This window comes from Cherax quadricarinatus, chromosome 50, assembly GCF_038502225.1.
Source record: "Cherax quadricarinatus isolate ZL_2023a chromosome 50, ASM3850222v1, whole genome shotgun sequence".
In the NCBI taxonomy this organism is placed as follows: domain Eukaryota; kingdom Metazoa; phylum Arthropoda; class Malacostraca; order Decapoda; family Parastacidae; genus Cherax; species Cherax quadricarinatus.
The window spans coordinates 3,750,739-3,774,586 of NC_091341.1; the positions used below are offsets into that span (position 1 = coordinate 3,750,739).

At 43.2% G+C, this 23,848-nt stretch overlaps 1 protein-coding gene across 2 annotated transcripts in view; it reads left to right on the forward strand.

Moving 5' to 3' along the window:
• The window catches only part of LOC128695333 (protein sax-3), a 100,959-nt gene extending 82,072 nt beyond the window's left edge, over positions 1-18,887 (forward strand). Inside the window, exons 4-11 of one of the 2 annotated variants that reach the window (XM_070095406.1) lie at positions 3,775-3,905; positions 6,206-6,481; positions 6,731-7,216; positions 7,479-8,422; positions 8,789-9,134; positions 9,403-9,664; positions 10,022-10,245; positions 15,651-18,887. In XM_070095406.1, the coding sequence (XP_069951507.1) occupies positions 3,775-3,905; positions 6,206-6,481; positions 6,731-7,216; positions 7,479-8,422; positions 8,789-9,134; positions 9,403-9,664; positions 10,022-10,245; positions 15,651-16,420 (3,439 nt within the window). In that variant the 3' untranslated portion in view covers positions 16,421-18,887. The remainder of the gene's footprint in view (positions 1-3,774; positions 3,906-6,205; positions 6,482-6,730; positions 7,217-7,478; positions 8,423-8,788; positions 9,135-9,402; positions 9,665-10,021; positions 10,246-15,650) is intronic. The other variant, XM_053785833.2, reaches the window with a different exon arrangement.
• The last annotated feature ends 4,961 nt before the right edge of the window (positions 18,888-23,848 follow it).

Consider the following 23,848-nt stretch of genomic DNA (forward strand, 5'->3'; position numbering starts at 1 on the left):
ATGCCGCTGCATGTCTAATGACATAACTATGTCCTCTTTCCTGTCAGGAGCTTGGCAGTTCCTCGGTGCCCTGTGTTCTACTCCTTTCCCATTTTCTTGGACACTGCTCTTGTCTACAACACATTACCTTCCCAACCAACTGTACCGTAAGCGAAAGAAGGTCTAACCTTTGTTTCACTTAAAGGTAGTAGCTTCCTGTAAGAGATGCGAGGACGCTACTTAGAACACACATACACCATGTGTACTCATCGGCCACGCTATCCAGCATGCTGTACCATAATCTAAGTAACGCTGAATCATGAATACGACCCACGTCATGCTAGATGTACTACGTTATTACTTGTGTACAGTATTGATAATCTGATGAATGAAGTGTGCAGCACCTGGGGATCTGTAGCGCCGAAAAGTTGCGCCTGAGCAGCAGACTTCTTCATTGGAATGTAAGCGAATATAACACTGGTGAGCTGATGAGTCTCTCGGACTTGATAGGCAGTGGTCAGTCCCTCATGCTGAAAGCAGGCAAACTAGGCAACTGTTCAGCATCAATACTTCTACTAGTGGGCCACGCTCACCTGTGACGTTACCTCCAGCTGCGACCTATCACTTACGCTTCTGTATATATGGTCTGGACAGATGCTTCTGCTTACAGGACTGACCATCTTTTACCAAGACAGAAGGGACTGATCGCTTCAAAACTACTTGTTTCCAGTGTTATATTTTCCTAATTTTCGACTGAAGAAGCCTGCTTCACAGGGCGAAACGTTACGGCACTAAAAAAAAAAACGGGTTTTACTCGTGTTTCACTCATTAGCTTGTCAGTGTTGTATTTCAGCAGTTTAATTCCTTTTCCAAGATTTACGATGTGTACTTTATTTTATATACACATCTCACATTGATTCATCAATTTCCCTTAATTTAGCGTCACTCAGATTCTAGCGTGAATGACGCGTACACATGATGCGTGGAGGCCGGAGCATCGTCAAGCAGGTAGTGTCTGCACCTCCCACCAGACGAAGGAATGCTGGCTCTGGTGTCAGGCGATTACAGTATCCTTATTACAGGGATTTTTATCTTTAATTGCAAGAAACCTTTCATATTTCTGTCAAGAAAGAACAAAAAGGCACAATACAGTGACTGGAACAATAAACAAATAACCCGCACATAGGAGAGAGGAGCTTACGACGACGTTTTGGTCCAGGTTATGTGTGTATAGTTTTGTCCACTGGATTTTGAAACAGTCGAAGTAGTAAGTGAGAACTAATGACGAGTCAGCTATTTGGGTTGGAATATTGGCGGTTTATTCACTCGCAGGACGAGAGGAAGCACCCAGTAAGCCTTCTCCTTGGGGCAAAGTCTAGTGTGGGCTGAAGATGGTGGAGCTGGCCTTGAGTGAGGAGCTGTGGCAGTTGTGGAAGAGTTTATAGAATCATCAGTGTATGCAAATGTGATGGGTCATGTCAGCGGGGGCTCCTTGTCCTACACGTTCCCGCTGGGAGCTGATTAAGCCTCTAGTATGAAGGTACTTAGGTGATGGTGGTGGTGGTGATGGTGGGTGGTGGTACTGGTGGTGGCCATCGCCGCCGCCGCTTCACATGGGGTATACAAGACCACTCCTGTCTGCTAGTACCATTAAGTGTGGTCTTAGCGGCCTGACTTACGTGACGCTAGTGGATCTTAACGCAGCGTTAACACAATTTATACTCCTGACCTTCTGAATACTTGCCGCCTCCCAGAGTCACTGTTGCCGTAGTTGTTATTGCTCCCTCAATAGTTAGAAGAAAGTTATGGTAAATAATGTTTATCTTTCAACAGTAGCAAGGATATAACTCTCACACTGTACACCTCTACCGTCAGCGCTGACAATATTTTAGCCCACTCTAGGTTGCCTGTAGTCGCTTCCGGAGGTCACCGACCCTCACGGCCGGTCCCAGACCAGGCCTCCCTGGTTGCTTTTCTAATTGACCAGGTTATTGCTACCCACCACCCGCAGGGGCGACATATGCACCACAGCCCAGCTGATCAGGAACCGATTTGAGGAATTTGTCCAGTTTCCTCTTGAAAGACAGCCAGGACTTTGTTGGTAATTCCCCTTACGTATGGAAGACTGTGAAGAGTCGTGGTCTCCAAATACACATTGATCGTCAGCGCTGACAATATCTCAACTCAGGTCTTCACAAACACACTTCTATCGTCAGTAGATACTTTTCCTCCATGGGCACAAATAGTGTATCATCAGGTCACTTGAGAGACACTCGGTGGTTTGTAGTACTGACAATATCTCAGCCACGAAGGTTGTCGAGTCAAAGTCCCTTTACACGTCTTAAGTTCTCTCCCAGTGTAATCATTGCTCGTTTACTTTCCACCGAGGTATCCTGCACCCTCTGCCAAGCCTCTTATTTTATGGAGAAGAAATGAGTCCAGTAGGTATTAAACTGGTAGTCTTCAAGTGAAGAAATCGACTGTGTATTTAATGCATGAGGCTCGATCTTGGGACATGCCAGACGGGAGTAGAAAAGGCAGGGTCGGAGTGCTGATAACCAAAGTACAACACTTAGAAAAGAAATCCGTACACTAAGTCAGGTCCGGGCGTGTCTTCCATGACCGATGTACCATTACTCTTTTAAGTGAGAGTTTTATTGTAGGCCTTCGTTAGGAGGCTCTATGGAGAGTGAGGCTTGGTTGTGGGGGCGTTGTAATGGAACGTAGGAGCGGGAGGCTTAATCTACAGGTACACACTTGATGAAGCTTTATATAAGAAAATAGTCACAATAAAAGTTTGTATCTATCTATTCTTCAGTATTATAGACAAATTTGAAGAGATCATTAACGTGTTAGATCACTCAGCATTTCTGTCAGTAAAAAAGGTCATCATCAACCTACAAAAGAACAAATTCTAGCAATGTAACAAAAAAAAAGTGTCTAACATAATGAACGAGGATGGTTGCATATCAGAAAAACATGTTAATGGTGTACAATACTAACAGGCAGATGAGCAAGACGTGTGTAACAGTTGGGTACCTTTATTGTCGAAACGTTTTGCCCTGCTACGCAGGCTTTTTCAGTCGAATACAGAGGTGACTTAATGTTTGATAAAACAGAAGCGGTGGAGAAGTGTAGAACAGGGAAAGTCACTCCCTCTGCCTTGAGGTAGTTTTGAGGTGGTCAGTCCATCAGATTTGAAAAGTATTCATATCTATCAGTGTGAAGCTGATGCACAAAACCGAGACCTATTTTGTTTACAAACGATCAGTATAAAATTTCCTTATTCTCATGCATCACCTTCACACTAAGACGATGAGGCTTAACACTTCAAGACTGAAGGACTGATCACCTAACCTTTACTTCTCAACTGCTTCTATCTACAATACTGAGTTACCTCTGTATTCGACTGAAGAAGCCTGTAGAGGCGAAACGTTTCGACAATAAAGATACCCACTTGTTGCACACTTTTCTTATTGTATCACATCTAGAAGACTGAGTAGAATGTAGAGTACGTGAAACATTGGAGTGAAAAGTGTGCAAGATATACACTCGAGAGAGAGATAATAGTACATATATAGAGGCCTCAAAAGCTGGCGTATATAATTGTGATTGTTGTATAGTAGTGAATGTGTGTTGTAGTGCTCCAAGTAACAGAACTATGAGTGTTTTACAAGTGTTGTAGTGTTGGTGTGTTTCAGGTATCGGGACCACGGGTTGTTTACAAGTGTTGTGATGTTCCAGGTAGCAGAACTATGGGTGGTTAACAAGTGTTGTGTGGTTGTTGTGTTCCAGGTACCGTGTGGTGGATGGAGGGAGCCTTGTGATCAGCGGGGTACGGGTCTCTGACACGGGAGAGTACGTGTGTAAAGCCAGGAACGTCTTCGGCCAGAGGGAGACTAATCCAGCCAAACTCACAGTCCAGGGTAAGTTACCCATCTCCACCCTAGGAGATTCTCTCTCTCTCTCTCTCTCTCTCTCTCTCTAAAAGATGAGGGATTTCTTGAGCAGTTACCTTTGTAATTAACTGAATCAAAGGATTACTGGTGAATGCTTCTTGCGCAAAGGAGTCATTTCAGAAACGTGATATCGCATAAATCCATCTTTCACTGAGGAGTGTTCGTCTTCTCTGTAATCATGTAAGTTACGGGATTTTATAATTTTTGTGTGTTTTTATCCATGGAGATCTGCGCTTACCTCAAGTCTACAGACTAAGCTTGTGGTGACTGTTTTTAGGACAATTATCGTGTCACTGACAGTGTGACGCTTCTTTCCCAGACTAAAGTGAAATAATCAAAATGACTTTAAATACTGAGAGACTTGTGCAGATATAATACAAAATGAATGAATGAACGATTTCAACTGGAGAAGCTAAATTTATTAAAAGAGATGAATTTGTAAATTGCCTGGTGAAATTTCTCGTTCGTATGATCGAGAGAGCTCCGGGTGATAGCAAATAAAACATTTGCTAATGTTACGTAGTGTCGTACGGAACATTAGCAGATGTTAAGGTACTTTAAGAGCATAGGTGAAAATGCGATACAGTGTTATCATCATTACAGTCATGCGGTAGCGTTAAACCCGTATGGATCATACAGTGCATAGGAGAATGGAAGGCATTCAGACTCGATTCAAGGAATGGGAACACAGGTCCAATTCCTTAGATCAAGAGCCCCTCACCAGCATCAAGGAACCTCTCATGAGGGGACAGCGTTAGAATGGAAAGTGGTGTATGTCGGATCCAAGCTTAGTATACTAGACAAACTGGTGCTTGTTTGGCCCAAGCTTAGTATACTAGGCAAACTGGTGCTGGTTTGACCCAAGGTGAGTATACTACACAAACGTGTGCTGGCTTGACCCAAGCTGAGTATACTAGATACAAGCTGGTGCTGGTTGGATCCAAGCTGAGTATACTAGACAAGCTGGTCAATGTTGGATCAGTTGATAGAAGTTTACTCTGTGGCCGCATGCGAAGAGCAAGAGCTCACCCTATAGAGCTCGTGCCGTAGAGCCCATGCTCTAGAGGTAATCCATCAACTCTTTTTCAATGGCTCTAGTGAGAGCCGCGTACGCAGTTACAGCGCTGCAGGTAATGAAATGAGCAAGTGTATGCAGTATGCAGATTAAATAATTGATTTTAAAGACGTTTCGCCCCCAGGTGGGCAAAACGTCTTCTAGAATGAAATGCCAAAACCCGCAGACTGTATTTTGTTGGCGTACTTTATCATTGTTTTTCCCGTGACTGGCACTGCAGACCTTGGTCCACCACGTGTGCACCATGGCACTGCAGACTCTGGTTCACCACGTGTATGCCATGGCACTGCAGACCCTGGTCCACCACGTGTGCACCATGGCACTGCAGACCCTGGTTCACCACGTGTGCACCATGGTACTGCAGACCCTGGTCCACCACGTGTGCACCATGGCACTGCAGACCCTGGTTCACCACGTGTATGTCATGGCACTGCAGACCCTGGTCCACCACGTGTGCACCATGGCACTGCAGACCCTGGTCCACCACGTGTGCACCATGGCACTGCAGACCCTGGTCCACCACGTGTGCATCATGGCACTGCAGACCCTGGTCCACCACGTGTGCACCATGACACTGCAGACCCTGGTTCACCACGTGTATGCCATGGCACTGCAGACCCTGGTCCACCACGTGTGCACCATGGCACTGCAGACCCTGGTCCACCACGTGTGCATCATGGCACTGTAGACCCTGGTCCACGAGTTGTGTTATGGTACTGCAGACCCTGGTCCACCATGTGTGTGTGTCATGGTGCTGCAGACCCTGGTCCACCACGTGTGTGTCATGGTACTGCAGACCTTGATCCACCAGTGTGCCATGGCACTGGATTCCCTGGTCCACCTGTCATGGTACCGCAGACCCCGGTCCACAACGTGTGTCATGGCCCTGCATTCCCTGGTCCACCACGTGTGTCATGAGACAACACAAATGTCATCAAAGATTTGTTAAGTTATACCATGAATTAAACAAAGATCCTGGACTTCACCTTACGAAACAGACAAAGCAAATGCGATAGTAATTATGAACAAGGTAGATTATAGTGGAAAAATGAATATGTTATTAGAAGACTGGGGTGTATACGTGCCACTTAAAGTGGTATTATATAACAGAATGTGTACGGGAGGAGCCCCTCAGTGAAACTAATGTAGTGTTGTGTTGTGTTTTATTAAGGTTAATTGACTGTGTTTACAGTGTCGCCGCACTTGGTGTCATCGTCTGGGACGGTGACGGGAGCCGCTGGGGCTACGGTTGAGCTCGTGTGTCGTGTAGGGGGTGACCCTCCCCCGGAAGTGTTCTGGCGTCGCGTGGAGCCCCCGGGGGAGCTCCCCCTGGGGAGGATGGCACTGGAGGAGAGTAGCCAGGTGCTGAGGATTCATCACGTAGCTCCTGAGGACCAGGGCGTGTACTCCTGCCAAGCAGAGAACCCAGTGGGCTCTGTGGCTGCCAATATCACCCTCAATGTTCACTGTAAGTCTTAACTCCATCTAGGAGTGCCTGAGAGACTGTTTTTGACTCGTTTGTGATTTAACCGATTAGTAATATTATTATTTTGGGGAATGCTAAGTGTGTGTGTGTGTGTGTGTGTGTGTGTGTGTGTGTGTGTGTGTGTGTGTGTGTGTGTGTGTGTGTGTGTGTGTGTGTAAAACGTCTGTGAGACTGTACTGGCACGTCTGTCGTGTTGTTTATATTAATGTGTAACATGTTTCTACGTGTCAGCTCGTCCGCTCATCACTGTGACGCCAGTTGACGCCCGAGTCGGCATCAACGGCACGGCGTCATTTGAGTGCGCGACGTCTGGGTCGCCGCCGCCCACGACGTACTGGACCCATGAAGGTTCCGGCAACGTGGTGGGTACTGGGCAGACATGGGGTGGCGGGCGCTGGACTGTGGATGCTCACAACACCCTCACTATCCGGGGTGTGAGGAGGGACGACCAGGGTTACTACGTGTGTTCTGCAGTAGGCGTCGCCGGGTCGGCACTCGCCCGTGCACACCTCGAGGTCCAAGACTTGGCTGACATGCCTCCCCCGATTATCGCCTTGGGGGCCTCCAATCAAACCCTGCCGTTGGGTACGGAAGGTGAGATGCCTTGTGAGGCTCGGGGCACGCCCGAGCCTACAGTGGTGTGGGAGAAGGCAGGAAAGCCGATTAAGCCGGATGAGCGCATTTCCATCACTCCCCTTGGAACACTTAGAATCAAGGGTAAGTCACGTTACAAGTCTTCAGCTTTACCAGTGAATATTTTGGCAAGATTTGACAGAAACTACATATTTTGTCCTTGAACTGTCTTCTTTAGCAGACTGTGAGGTCGACAAACGTAGTACTGGTGTTAGTCTTCCGTTTTATTCTCTCTTTGTGACTTAGTTTGTTTCAGTGACTAGTGTTTAATGCACTAATGCGTCATTATTTTCAGTAATGAAATTTGTGTCTTTCTAAAATGCATTATGTATTTCCTGTTTTGCAGATCTAAAAGTGTCAGACACGGATGTTTACACATGCACGGCCAAGTCTGAGGCCGGAGAGACAACGTGGACAGCCTCCCTTATAGTGGCCAAGCCCACCAATCCCAACGTGGCCTTTTTCAAGATTCCGGACGAGGGCACGCTGCCGGAAGCCCCTGGGCAGGTGACGGTGCTAGGAGTGAACACGACCGTAGTGTCGTTGGGCTGGCGACGAGGACGGCCGGGGCTGTCGTCCCTACTGGGCTACACCGTCCAGATGTGGAGCCCTGACCTGCGAGGAGCCTGGATCACTGCCTTAACACAGCTGACCGCCACTTCCAGCCACACGCCCACGCCCGTTTCTCTCACCGTAACTGACCTCCGCCCGGAGACGCGTTACATGTTCGTAGTGCGTGCTCGTAATTCACACGGCGTGTCACGCCCCTCGCCCGTCACCCACACCGTCAAGACGCTGGCCCAGGGGGCTGGGGGCGCGCCGCCCTTACATGAAATTAGAGCACGTCTCTTCCAACCTGCCGTGCGTCTTGTGAGCGTGGAGCCAGCCTCTGCTGCGTCACTTCAGTTGTCTTGGCAACTGCTAGTAGACGCGGCACTGCTTGAAGGCGTGTACGTGCGGTACCGACCCCTGGAAACTCAACATGGTAATCCAGCGGGTGGCTTGAGTGTAGAGACAGTGCCACTCCATGGCAACGGTGCCCCGCCGACTACCCATATAGTAAGCAACCTGAGGCCCGCCACTTGGTACGAACTGTTCGTGGTGCCTTTCTACCGTTCAGTGGAGGGCCAGCCTACCGCCGCCGTCCGTGCCACCACTCTGGAGGCAGCGCCGGCGGTGCCTCCGCTAGGTCTTCACTACACCTACGTCAACGCCTCCGCCGTCAAGATCACCTGGGACCCCATCCCAGCTCATTCATCCAATGGCCGCATCACTGGTTATAATCTCCAGGTAACCAGTGATAAACTTAGTAACCCTCTTTAACTTCTTAATTGTTAATATTCTAACAGAATTTGCGTTCTGTATATATATATATATATATATATATATATATATATATATATATATATATATATATATATATATATATATATATATATATATATATATATAAACATGTGTATCTCTGTGTATATACACATACACACACACATCTCACGGTGTATTTACAGATATGCACAGCTCTTGCTTTATATACATAAATACACACCTGTGTATATACAGACACGTTTGTATATACTGCTACACACACCTCTTAAAGTATATATCTCGTGTTCGTCTAGTGTACTGATATTCTTGCCTCCCACTGCTCTACAGGTATCTGACGCAGTAAACCAGAGTCACGTGTTGCTGAACACAACAGTGAACAGCACGTGGACGCTGGTGCCAGGGCTGGTGTCGGGCTCCACTTACCGCGTCACGTTACGTGGGGTAACAGCCCGGGGCCCTGGACCCATCTCGGCGCCCCTCAACCTTACTATACCCCCAGGCGACACCTCTTACCCGCCAGACATCAAGGAGTCTTCGCCCTTCGACAACAATACCTACCTCATCGTGGGCATCTCTGTGGCTGCCGCTGTAATCTTTGCTGCCCTCGCCGCCACTGTCTACTGTATTTACAGACGCCGCCAGAACAACAAGTGTCCTCAGTATTACAGTAAAGGTGAGACTTATCAAATTACACTTGCTTAAACAGTCATATTATCCATCATGGGTCCGATTAATGGACGGAGCATCGAGCTTCCTTTGCTCTAAATAACCCACATACATGATAATATTAAGCTGCTTAACTGACATCTGACATTTAATGTACCTGTGATGAGTTCCGAGAGTTTTTCCTACTCCCGGAACCCGGTCATGGGTCAGGTTTGTCTGGTGCACTTCGTAAAGAATTTATTGGCCACGTGATACGTCTAGAAGGTAAAATTTAGCTTTTGTTACCCCACCAGGCGAAGGTAGTGGGCCGTGGTCTGAGTACCCTGGGTGTTGGGGGGAGACGGGCGTGGGCATGGGCGTGACGGGCACCATGTACACAGACGTGGGCAGCCACGGTGTGCCCATTACTCAGCTATACCACAGGCCAGCAGCTCCGGCCTCCAGTAAGAGTGGCTACGAAGGTCGCCAACCAGAGGATGTGTACGAGGATCCAGACGGTCTCAGGCTCGTGTCCTTCGGCAGTCACGCTGACCCAAGGTAATTATACTTCCTGGCAGTTAGCAGCAGCATAACAACACCTCATATCTAGTTCCTGGTGTAGTAGGTTTCATTCAGGAATACTTCGCCATGTTACAACGTAGTAAGATTCACTCAGAGTACTCTTTCGTGTTAAAATTGGTTTTATTCAAGAAGAATCTTCATCTAATTCGTTATGTATTCACAGTTCATCCTGTTTATTGTCCTAATAGAAGCTTGTTCCGCAACGTGTAACTTCCTTGTGTATTGTCAGCAATGCTTCATTCAGATGCTAGTTATATTATCCTTTGGCTTATGTAGCTCACGCTTTCTCTTAACCCACGATTCTTATCCTGGGTTCCCCCTTTTCTGTCCCAGGTGTATGTCTCCTGAACCGTACGCCACCACACCCCTCATCAGGGACATTTTCCGTGGCCCTGGAGGTAACAGACTACCTCCTAACATCCCAGTGAGTCCTGGCCAGACCCCACTGCCCAACAAACCCGCATCTGACGAGTCAGGCACCAAGACAGGCTCTAGTGATCACAGCGGCAGCCACGCCAGCCATCGCTCACACAACTTCAACTCCATGCCAGAGAAAGGTAAGGACATGAGATAAACACATACAGGACTATGTGAAGAATATGTGATCGTGGTTTTGTAAAGTCAAACACACCGAGTGTAAATTCATTGTTGTCAGCACAACGCGAACATCAGTAAATATATTAATACATTTCAATAATTTTGAATATTACCAAATAATTTAGGTTGACCTGAGAGGTTGAGCATGATTAAAACAAATCATATTGTGCTCATTTTAGAGATGAGTAAACTTCGGTGCAAAAGTAAAATTTTGTACAGTGTGTTACCTAATAAACAATTTATAAAAGCATGGTTTAGAGGAGTTTCAACCTAAAAAAAAAAGCACATTATAGGTAGTACTAATATTAATTACTACTGTGGAACTTCTGTCTACTTCACTAACAGAATAACATTTACAAGTTTCTGGAAGGGAAGCATTTGCATGACAGACGAGCTAATACCTGTCCATAGCAGAGGTATACATAAGCGTGTGGTTTAACTTCAGTTACAACCTCACTTCTCACACTGCTTACATATGCGTGTCGCATTTATCTTAGATTTTTTTTTTTTACCATAAACACAGTGTCTTGTGATCATGGGTCTTAAGCGTGTTTTATCATTTGACGACTGATTACAGCTTGTTATCTCAGAGAATCGACATGCAATGAACTACTCACAGCTCGAGATCACCAAGTGCGATAAATAAATATTATGTTATCAGTCCACAACTCCAGTGTCTGGCGATCCAACTAGCACTCACACACTTGTACATTACTTCTAAAATAGCCATAGATGACATTATTGAAGGTCACACCTCGCACCATATTCTCTGGCTGAAAGGTGATTAACTTCATCCTTGGTATAAACCTTGGTAATAAATACCGACAAGTTGGTTTAGAAAGACACGTAAGCAAACACTATAACATATTTATTAGAAAACGTTTCGGTCCTGGGACCTTGATCACTTCTAACATACAGAGGTAGAAAGACATTATATGTATAGGCGGAGAGTGAGATGTGACGCACGTGACCTGAGGAATGTCATAAGAACATAAGAATGGAGGAACACTGTAGAAGGCCTACTGGCCCATGCGAGGCAGGTCCTTATCAAGACAACCTCTACCTATGATGAGGACGGGTAGACGATGAAATCATGTGACTCCTGTGTTGTTGGGTTGGTGCTGCTTAAGTATCATGTATGCCAATGTTTTTGAAATTTTGTAGTTTCCAGTGTTGCGTTCTATAGTGTCGGTGACGGCGATTAGTGAGGCTTCTAGGCACCGTCGGCGTCTGAGGTCTGGTTCGGTGAGAACGAGTTGTGCCTCATTCCAGTTCATCAAATGCCCCGTGGAGTCTCTGTGGAAGACACAGGCGTACCTTACATCGTCTCTGTTAGAGTCATTTCGATGTTCATTCAGACTTCAATACCTTCTACAACCACACGGGCCAAGGCAAACCAGACATCATTCTGGCAAACCGAGCCAGCTCTCTATTTCAACACTACATTTCACCTGGCCCTATTACAGGCTCTGATCACACCCCAGTCATCTTACACATCTCCTCCAACCCTATCCTCATTCCAACCACACCTTCCTTCTCCTACAAGAACGCTGACTGGGATGCTTTCAAACAACACAGACAATATTAACCTCACCTATGACTACAGCAACAAACCCATCTCTGACATCGATACTCAACTTGATCTCATCCAGGACACCATTATACAAGCAGCCAACATCGCAATACCAAAGAAAACTCACACCACTCGGTATTCCTTCAAACCGTCACTCAGAACAAGAAGACTAATTATCTGCTACCACAACCGCTTCCTCTACAACACACACAGATTTAATCAAGTCCGATTAGATCTCACTTACCTTAGAAACGATATTTTACGCAGCCTAGACCAAGACCACAACAATCACTGGTCACAACTCATACAACAAGCAGACAAGCAGCGTATTAAAAACACTAAAGCCTTCTGGAACTTTATCAAAAAAATCAGAGGCACAACTCCCACCAACAAATTCAAACATCACCCACAACAACACACACATCTCAGACCCGCAGGCTGCTACCAATATCTTCAAACACATCTGGGAGAACATCTTCCACGCTCACCCACCTCACCCTAACGTTATTCAACACATTCAGAACATAGAACACTGGAACACTGCGCACACACACACACACACACACAAGAAACAACACCAGACAGCCACATACATCTAGACACTCTTACCTCCTCCCAAGGACTCGACACTCCTTTCACCAACACAGACATTAAAACTCTCCTCAGACACCTTCCTCCCAAGGCTCCTGGTGCTTCTGGCCTAAACCATATTATCCTGAAACACCTTCCTGACTCTATCATTACTGCCTACACAAACCTCCTCAATGCCTCCCTTGCCTCTGGATACTTCCCTTCCCTCTTCAAAGCTGCTACTGCTATCCTCCTTCCTAAACCCAATAAAGACCACTCTGACCCTAGAAACTATCGCCCTATCAGCCTCCTCGAAACTTTAGGAAAACTCTTTGAAAAACTCATCAATCATCGCCTTCGCAGATACCTGGAACACAATTCTCTACTTTCTGATGGCCAGTTTGGCTTCAGAACACACAGATCCACACAGGATGCCATTAACATCATTCTCAAGTACATCCACATAAACACAAAACAAAGAAACAGGACAGCCCTGGTTGCAAAAGACGTTGAAAAAGCCTTTGACACTGTCTGGCACGAAGGGCTCAGGTACAAACTCTGCACTAACTTTAACCTGCCTCTCATTACTCGTAAACTCCTCTGCAACTTCCTAGACGGCCGTACCATGAGAATCAAATTCCAAGGCTGTTACTCTGACTACTTCACGCTAAAAAGCCGGAGTACCCCAGGGATCTGTCCTCTCCCCTACCCTCTACATTTTATACACTAATGACATTCCAACACCTGTATACCACAACTCCATCACACTAGCCTATGCAGACGACATTACACAACTTATCACTCATGCCAATATAGATACACTCACACACAAAACACGAAATGAGGTCGACAGGATAGCCATCTGGGAACAAAAATGGAGGATCAAAACCAATGCAGCTAAATCCAGCATTACATATTTTAACTACAGGAAACGTGATCCTCCATTACCTGTCGAGCTCAGAACAGCTGACACCCGCACTTACATCCCCATCACACAATCTGTCACTGTCCTTGGCGTTAATCTTGACTACCTTCTTCGTTTACACGGACACATTCACTCAAGGCATGCAATAGCTACTAAGGCCCTTGCGGGCCTCTACAAGCTGAAACATGCCTCTCAACGCACCAAACTACACCTCTACAAATCCCTAATACGTCCTCTAATAACTTACTCTCCTCTAGCCCTTTCTCTTGCAGCAAAAACAAACTTACTTAAACTGCAGCGTGTCCAGAACAAGGCGCTGCGCTGGGTGCTTGATGTCAGGTGGGAAGACTTCGCCACAAGCGAGTCTCTCCATGCGCAATTAGACATCCCTGTGCTGAATCTGTACTGGAAGACGCTCAGTGACAGACAGATAGACAAACTTGAGACACGACATGACTACTGGACCACTCTCCTTGATGAAGACATTCGCAGACCCACAAACCAACACAACCTTTTCTACTTGCATGATCCTGCTCCAAACCCTATTTACAAATAACCGTGTTTTCACTGACAGGTACCTTCTATGACAGGTACCATTCTCTGACCCACGTTCGCCTTAGCTTTTGGGTTAAGACATGGCCCAGTTCTACACTCCTCTCTAGCCCTAAATGTCGCATGTCCCTTCCTCCTCGCTCACCCCACTGGAGTCCTAACAGAAGAGCCTGAATTTCTCTTCTCAATATCTGTCCCACGATCGCCTTCGCTGCTGGGTTAAGCCCTGGCTCTATTTCTACGACTAAGAACACTCCTCTCCAGCACTATTCTTCGTCTGTCCCGTCTTCCCCGCTCATCCCATTTGGGATCTTACCTGAACTTTCGTTCGTTCGTTCCTCTGTATGTTAGAAGTAATCAAGGTCCCAGGACCGAAACGTTTTCTAATAAATATGTTATAGTGTTTGCTTACGTGTCTTTCTAAACCAACTTCATCCTTCTCCAGCGTTCTTTGTCTTTCTCTTGTACCATCTTTCTCGTCTTTCCCTTGTATCATTCTTATCTTTCCCATGCATCATCTTTTTTTGTGCTCAAATCAAGGTCACTATTTGATTTCTTCTTCTCTCATCACTCTGCTCTCAACAACACACCCTACTCAACATTCCTGTAATCGATTTAGGATTTTTTTTATCCTCTCTCGGCTCCATTTTGAAACCGTTTCTTAAAATTGCTAGGCGATAGTCGGCGAGTCGTGGACATATTGTGTATATTCTACACCACTCATATTTATTACTCCAGTAAAGTATTGTAGTGCGATAACAGAATATGATCTTCGAGTTACTTCCATATGTGTGGATTATGAAACCTCTTTCACGTCTCCATGTCAGAGCACAATCTACTAGATTTAAGGCTTCCGTGGAAACAAAAACACACACACACACACACACACACACACACACACACACACACACACACACACACACACACACACACACACACACAAAAAAAAAAAAAAAAAAAAAAAAAAAAAAAAAAAAAGACTATGTTATAGCTTGAATTTCTCACTTTTCTTAAAAGATGTTATGATTAGTTTGTTAGGCTAAAAGCTTTTTACCTGCAAGTCAAGAATAATTCCTATAATAGAGACTGAAGCGAACTCTCATTGTATATACACAGAGATGGACAGTGTTCTGGAAGGAGTTATTAGCTCTAAATAGTATCCTAGATGAGAGAATAAAAAGTGCATGAAAAGTTCCATTGGTTCTCATAATCCATTCAGATATTTGCATACACTGGGCTAGGTTCGCTTTATTTTTTCTTCCAAGCTCAACGTGTTATGACAGTTGAAGTATGGCGTAGCGAACAAGTGCTAAAAAAAAAAAAAGCAAATGGAGGGCTATTTTTACGCTGTTTTCCCTACACGAGGTTTTATCGAGTATCCGCTTGAAGTCGTACTAATAAAGGTCTCTTGCTGTACGTCTCTTTTTACCACTATCATCTGACATTGTTATTTCTACATCTTTTACCATTTCTTTCCTGTGAAAATATATATCCTGTGTCGTGTACCCATTTTGAGTTTTTCACTTTTTCCACAATGTTTAAAATTGTCAACATTGAAATTTTAACTTCTGCGGATATGAAGATAAATTCCCTGAAAGCAGGTTTTGAATTTCTGCGTTTTATCCACCTTTGGGTAGAAACATATAGGCAGATAGTACAAGTTGAGCACCAGTAATTCTAATACAAATATCTATAATGATTTTAATTAGGGTAATAAATATTAATGTGTGTCATTTTATCTGCAGGTTCTCTCTCTGGACCGGTGCTGCAGTTTCCCCCTCCCCCTCCTCCACCACTTATTGGTGGGGACCAGTCCAGTGACAACACCCTAGCCTCCACCGGCAGCCGTGGCCAGTCGCCCTCCGCTAGGCTTCTGCTCCAGCAGCTTCCGTATGGCGGATCATCATCTGGGGGTTCCCACAGGTCACATGGGAGCCCATTATTGGGTCCGCGCCCCCCACGCGCTAACATGCGTGCCCCACCGTCTCCCCTGGCTGGCCACACTGTACAAGGCTCCGGTGACTACGAGGTGCGAATGATGAACTTGCGTGGGACGCATCCAAGGGTGGAAGGCGATGAACAGTGCTACAGAACCGAAATGGGTATGGAAGATGGCCCCATGGGCCTCAATATTCCCGAAGAGGCCAGTGACGTCGAGTGGTACTCTCAGCCACTTCTCAACGGCCGCACCTCGCCAGAGTCCTCCACGTTAGGTGACGCAGAGTCTGAGGACGAATCACGCTGTTCCTCGGGTGGGTCTTGTTGCTCTGCTGATCACCCTCTCTCCCACGCTCAGGATCTCAACTGGGCAGAGGCTCTGAGGGCAGCAGGAGAAGCCAGATGGGGGCGCGGGGGGTCCTTCTGTAGTACTGACGACAGCACGTATGCTCCTGCTCAGTCCCTTCACACACGCCCTCCCAGGCCACCATGCCCTAAGAAGCACAAACCACGCCTACAGTACAATCACCACGCCAACCTTGACCCCCAAACCTCAGTGACCTCTCCCCTCGTGTAGGCTACAAGGGGTCGCAAACGGCGAGGTGAACGAGTTGTGAATAGTTGTTGACGAAAGATGAAGACACATGACCTGTAAATAAGATGTATTTTATTACAGTGAACGCTAGTCCAAAATACATCGCCGTGCTTTGTGCTTGAAATACGAAATTATGTTGTCAATGCGGCAACACACACACATAACTTAGTGGCCTTCTGTTCTCGTGCTCGTCCTTTCACAAATGGACGTTTCTTTGTGACGAATCTTAAAGTGGGAAAGACTGTCAGCGCAGCCCCAGAGGTCTTGTACTCAGTTATACCTCCCAAAAATACAAACAGACATTGTGTGTACATTAAAAACTGATGCTGTATATGTAAAACAATGTGGATAAATACGTGTATAAACAGTAGTAAACCGAGACTGCTTCTGAAGTGCTAGACCAGAGGACGGCTGCGCGGCCATCATTACTGTGTTCATGTTTGAAAATATAAGTTTTTTGGTTTTGAAAAATATCCATATGCCCCTAGCCTTTCATCCTGATTTCCAAGCGTTCTGGGAAATTTTTACCTTGAAGTGGAAGCAGTTACAGTGTGTAGTCAGTGGCTGTACAGTTAGTCCACTTCCACTTCAGTTTTCAGGTGCTTCATGTCGCTTGTCTTTGGTGAGGCCGTCAGTGTTTATTTGTCCGTGAGAGAGCATGTCGGGAGGGGGAGGCTAGGATCTTGTTGTCTCCTAGATGAGGCTACACACTGCTCGTTGTTCCCTAAGCTTACCCCCTCCCAGTGGTAAAAATGTGCTCTCGATGTTTTGTATCCTAGTATGTTCTGAAGAGACGTGGTGGGGAGAAGTTCCAAATATCTCTGAAAAAAAAAACCGTTCCAGAGGTCAAGTGTCGGGGCTAAACTGGAATTGGTGAAGGAAGAGTCACCCTCTGCTGTGATCGGATCATTTACTGAGTGATGTCTTTAATGTTGAAAATCCGAGTACCTACCTCCACTTACTAGTCGAATAAGTTAATAATGAGTTCTTTCGTAACCATTGTAGATTCATTTTAACGCGTCAGTCAGGCATCTTGGTAAATTGTTCTCATGTTAAGTATAAGCCAAATTACGCAAGATATCACTGACATTTCTGAGAAATTTAACAAAAGAAATGCAGAGCAACTCGACGAGGGATCTTCCCAAACACCTCCAGTCATAACTGACACGGACGTCATTTGCACATTTGGAACTTCTTCCCCTCTGTGCCTCCTGTTGAGCCGCCCACAGCAGGTTGGGGAAGCGTAGTGTTTGACTGCACTCCCAAGTTTCATGTTCGTGACCAAAGGGCGTCAGTGAGTCATTCGCCCTGGTCTTCTCCGTGACCTCAACACAAGCTGTTGGTACATACTTGTGGGTGCTATATCACGGCTCACTCCTGCGTCTTACGCTCATTGAACAAGTGTGACGCCCACTTCTCCTGACAGACTGAGCAGGGACATGCTCAGACTAACACCGAAGCATATAATAAAAGTGACTTTGTTCAACTAGTTTTTAAAAATTACTATAACAGAATTAGATATTTATATTCAAGATTTAATTACAGTTGTTCCATGTTACTCTAGGTGAAGACACTGGCATGTTCCAACCTCCGTGATGGTCGTCACATTTACATTTATCATCTGATATTCAGACCCCTTCAGCTGTGATACAGGATTAGTCAGTCTGTTGTCTTAACGTAGGCGTTAAGTCTGCCTCCCAGCAGAAGCGGCCAATACATCTGGACTGACTGAAACTCAGTCAATGGTACTCGTTTTGGCGCAACTGTGGCTCAACTTGCGGACATCCTGGCGGGAGGCGGTGCTCGCGGACTGGTGGTCACAAGTACATATCTACGGTTCATCCGCACACTAACTTGAAAATACTCGCTTGTGTCATAGTTTGTTCAATCGCACATTTACAATAACTTCCGCCTCTGTGAACACTGGAGGCGCATTATCGTGCACTGGTCCAAGACTACGGAGCGCGGGCATGCACACTCCGCCAGAGATCGCAGTAGGCCGCTGTCCCCGGCTGCCTTGTCTAGCAGGAGGCTGGACCCAGTCACCAAGTTTACCTGCTCGGTGCTGCTTATACCTGCCCTTACTGCCGCTGTTGCCTCAAAATTGTGTCTGCTTTATTAATGTATTTAAATGTCAATTGCTGTTTTTTAATCGTTTACATATATATTTATTATTGTATGACTTTTGGATTAATGTGTAAATTTGTTTGCACTGTGGATGGTACGGAGAGCATAATGCATACAATGCTTTAGGAAACCCTATTTTTTCAGGTCCAGTGATCCTCCAACACTAAAGTTTAGAGCAAATTTATTGTCATATGGTGTAGGAGTTAGCGAGAGGCGCCTTGGTGGGTCAGCTGGGCAGGACGAGTCGTGTGTACAAAGGTATTTTTAGTCAGTTTGTATAGGACTATTCGAGAGTTTTATAAATAAAGAAGTTAAATGCAAATGTCTTTTTAAATCAACCCTTTTTTAAAGAAAAAAATAATTTTATATCAAAGTATAGGATTCCCGAAAGAGTAGTTTGATTATATATATATATATATATATATATATATATATATATATATATATATATATATAATATATATCGATATATATATATATATATAATATATATATATCCATATATATATAATATATATATCCATATATATATAATATATATATCCTTATATATATAATATATATATCCATATATATATAATATATATATCCATATATATATAATATATATATCCATATATATATAATATATATATCCATATATATATAATATATATATCCATATATATATAATATATATATCCATATATATATATAATATATATATCCATATATATATAATATATATATCCATATATATATAATATATATATCCATATATATATAATATATATATATATATATATATATATATATATATATATATATATATATATATATATATATCGATGTATGCAAGGGATGAAATGAAAAGCTGTAAGCTTTTGGGGTGGTAGGAGAAGACAAGTGGCTGGCTGCCTTGGATCAACGTCTAGCGCGAGCTGGGCGCCAAGGTATTGTCCAGTGTGGTGAGAATGGTAAAGCACTGCATACCTTGTTCCAAGGTTCGTAGGTTCGAGTCTCCTTCGGCCAGAGATCAGTGTTTATATATATATATATATATATATATTATATATATATATATATATATATATATATATATATATATATATATATATATATATATATAATGTCGTGCCGAATATGTAAAACTGGTCAATTAGCAAGAACTCATTAAAATTAAGTCCTTTCTGAAAATTTTTCTTGTATGTTTAAAGATATATTTTTTTCATTAATGTTAATGTAAAAAAATTTAATTTTGAACCAAAGGAATCTTAGAAAACTTACCTAACCTTATTATAACAAGAGCAATTTATTTTAGCCTAACCCAACTAAATATATTTTAAATACGTTTACAATAATTTAGTACTAAAACACAATCAAATATATTTTTTTCGTTAGGTTCAGAATGATTTTGGCGAAATTATTGCATACACAAATTTTCGCTTGTCCTATATGGCAAAATGAGCATTGCTATTTAAGCCAAGATCGCAAGTTCTGCCTATTCGGCACGACATTATATTATATATATATATATATATAATATATATATATATATATATATATATATATATATATATATATATATTATATATATATATGATCCACCTCTAGTGCAATATGTGGAGTCCCTTAGCCTCGGAAAAGAAAGTGAAATGTCTTGTAGGCAGTCTAGAGACCCTCCCTAGAATCCATGTGAGTACTTGTCTTCTCCTACCACCCCATAATATATAATTATATATATATATATATATATATATATATATATATATATATATATATAATGTTTAAGGTCAGTGATCATTTATTTAAGAAGCACAAACATGAATATATTGATAAACTATATCAAAAGATTATGAATCCTCTCCAACTCCTCTGAAGCTGGACGTAAGCCAATTATGCAGCAAGCATTTCTCCTCTGGATGGTCACGCTGAGGCGCTAGAATATGAAGATGGCCGTCCTGGGGTCCCTTGTGATGTCATTGAGTCTGGAACCTAGTTCTTTCAGGAAACTTGGCGTTCTTTCCCCATGATCCCAAGGTCTCTGATCACACTTGGACAAATTGATACCGATGGCTTACGTCTCTGTACTTGCTGACCTTGTACTCCTCTCTGTGATCTGCAGCACCTCCCTGTTTCCCAACACTGATGAATTTGTCAGCCAGCATCGACATGCAGGTATAGTCCCATGCTAAAAGCCTGCCATTCTTCCAAGGATAGATGGCGATTCTCATCCGGGCAGTTTGTGGGATTGTGAGTGTTGTTGGCGGCTTGGGATCAGGGCTCTCTCTTGGATGGGCACCCAGCTGTAGCATGGCTCCTCTTTGTCACTGACTTCACTGTGTCCTGTGTGCCAACCCTTGGTTTTGGAGCAGTTAATACCGTGTAGACCACAGTGGTCAGCTTGCGCATCACCGCAGTTTGGAGGCAGGCAGTCTCCATGTTGGATGTTGCAGCCTTGAGCATGTTGGCATGCACCTTTTCAGTGATGGGGCCATCCCAATTCGACTATTTGCAGGCAAGTGCTGCACTTGGTTTTGGTACTGGAGAAGGGGGAGAGTCTCATTCGGTAATGGCACTGTAGTAAAAGCAATAAAGCAACATGGGTCATGTATAGCAGAGATGTCACCTCTCCGTATAGTCAGCGGGTTGGTTGTTGCTGCCTCAGGGAGTGTGGACCAGTAGTCCTACTACAGTACAAAGATTTTTCCAGTGAACTTCAGTTATTTTTAAGTCGTATGAAAATTTTAGAAATAATGACAATTTACACATTACAACAGAAATGAAATGCAGTAATTATGAATAAAAGTGATTACTAAGCAAAATGATCTGAATGATACAGATACCTATTGCAAGATCTTTTAACAGTAGCTTCAATGAAACAATAAAACAGCTGTTGCCAGGTAAAGAGGAACTAATTAAAATAATCATGACAACCAGCCCAGCTAAACAAAAAAAAAAAACACAAAAAAAGGTAATCCAGTTAGAACCAGTTTCAGTGGCTCAGCTGCATACTAATTAAGTGGTTAGTGAATTAATTGATCCTAATGGCAAAGTTTCCAAGTGTAAAGAATACTTATTTAGTGGACAAATTAAGGACTGGTCTAAATGTTTACAATATGGTCTTTTTTATGTTACAATTATTTGCAAGATTCCTAGATGGTGCTTTGCTAAGTCTTCTATTTGAAGACCTGTGCAATAATTTACATTTACCCGAGTATGCAATAAGTGAGCTTAAACTTTGCATTGTTGATGCAAAGTTTAGGTCTAATGGCGAATTTTACACTCAAAAATGTAAATAGGAAATCTTCGCCTCTTAAATAAAAATACTAAATAGAATTTTTCCTGATAAGGATAAACTGGACAGATATGTGGATGATGTCCTATGCTTCATGTCCAAGCTTTTGCTGGCGTTATATAGTCCAGTTTCATCCATAAAAATTTGAGTGAATAAAACTCATTATCACTTTTAGTTTTACTAATTATAAGAAACCAAGTTTTTTAATTCAAAATACATAGAAAACAACAATATGTGTGATGTACACTTGCTCATCACATCATGACAACATCTGCTCTTATGTACACTTACTCATCACATCATGACAACATCTGCTCTTATATACACTTACTCATCACATCATGACAACATCTGCTCTTATGTACACTTACTCATCACATCATGACAACATCTGCTCTTATGTACACTTACTCATCACATCATGACAACATCTGCTCTTATATACACTTACTCATCACATCATGACAACATCTGCTCTTATGTACACTTACTCATCATATCATGACAACATCTGCTCTTATGTACACTTACTCATCACATCATGACAACATCTGCTCTTATGTACACTTACTCATCACATCATGACAACATCTGCTCTTATGTACACTTACTCATCACATCATGACAACATCTGCTCTTATGTACACTTGCTCATCACATCATGACAAGCAAACTCTTAACGGTCTTCATGCTCTTGAGAACTCTGCGCATTTGTAGCTCAAGAATGAAAACAAAACAAAAATAAAAAATCATGAAGACATGTGAAATAGCTTATAGTCTAAAGTAAATTATTTAAAAAGTTTTATTGAGGAATATAAAAATTGCTACATACATATTTTAGAACCTTAATAAGTGTAAAGAACCATACTCAACCAAGAATACGTTGGTTAGGTTACCTGTAGTCGCTCCTGGAGGCACGGCCTTTTAGGGGTGGGGTGGGGGGGGAAGGTTAAGCCGGTACATTGGTAGGGGCCCGACTGTGAATCTCTGAAGGAGCACCGTAGCCACATACGTTTAATTTTGATTTTTTTTCATGTAATTTTTTTTTTTTTTTTTGCAAATTTCAAGTATTTTTCGGTTTATTTAGAAAAAAATAATTGTGTAAAATTCACTGAGACTGGGGCCTCAGTCTGCCCCCATGGGGGCCCCAAAGCAGTCTTGTTCCGCCTTAAAAAAATTCTATTGGAGTTTCTTCTCAATTTGATATCAAAATCAGTGTAAAAATCTTCATGTCATTAACAGTTATTTGGTGAATTCTTACAGACACTACATGATTCCTTCTAGAAAATGTAGTAAATTTTATTTTAAGCAAATAGGAAAATGTGCTAAAGAATGTAGCAACATAAACGTAGCATTAAAACTGCCAAAGTGTGTGATGCTCTGTTTATTTATACGAGATTTTAATAAAGTCACTGACTGGTTAAAAATTGAGAAAGTTGTAATATGCAAATTAATGCTTCAAATAAATTTAATAGAATCGAGATTTATAAAAAAAAAAAATACTACTGATTACTTAGAATTGAAGTCCATTACTCGATCGAAAGAAAAAAAATTGAGATTTATAATTCTAATCTATGTTAACAAATTCACCTTGACCTCTCATGTCACTAAATCTGACTTAAATATTGAGAAACAGCAGAGCTGTGAAAAATATACTTAAAACGTCCTGAAGTGTACCTAAGTGCCTTTTTTTCTAATCTTGTTAGTATCAACGTGCCATTTATTTTCATTACTATTCCTTGATAATGTGAGAGGTCATGAAAGTGCTAAAAATACTGGGATTTCGTGTGTGCGGGGGGGGGGGGGTGATGGGGGGAGCCGCCTGCGTCACACTGTCCATGAATCTTTCCGGAACACATATTGGAAAGATTGTTTAACAATTTTGGCTTTTGAAAAAAAAAAAAATTTCTGCATAAAAGTTGCCCTTACAGCTACACAAAATCCGAAGTTTTTGTAATATTATATTATGGGGGAGCGGTAAGTTCGTAGGGGTTATACAGTGCCTG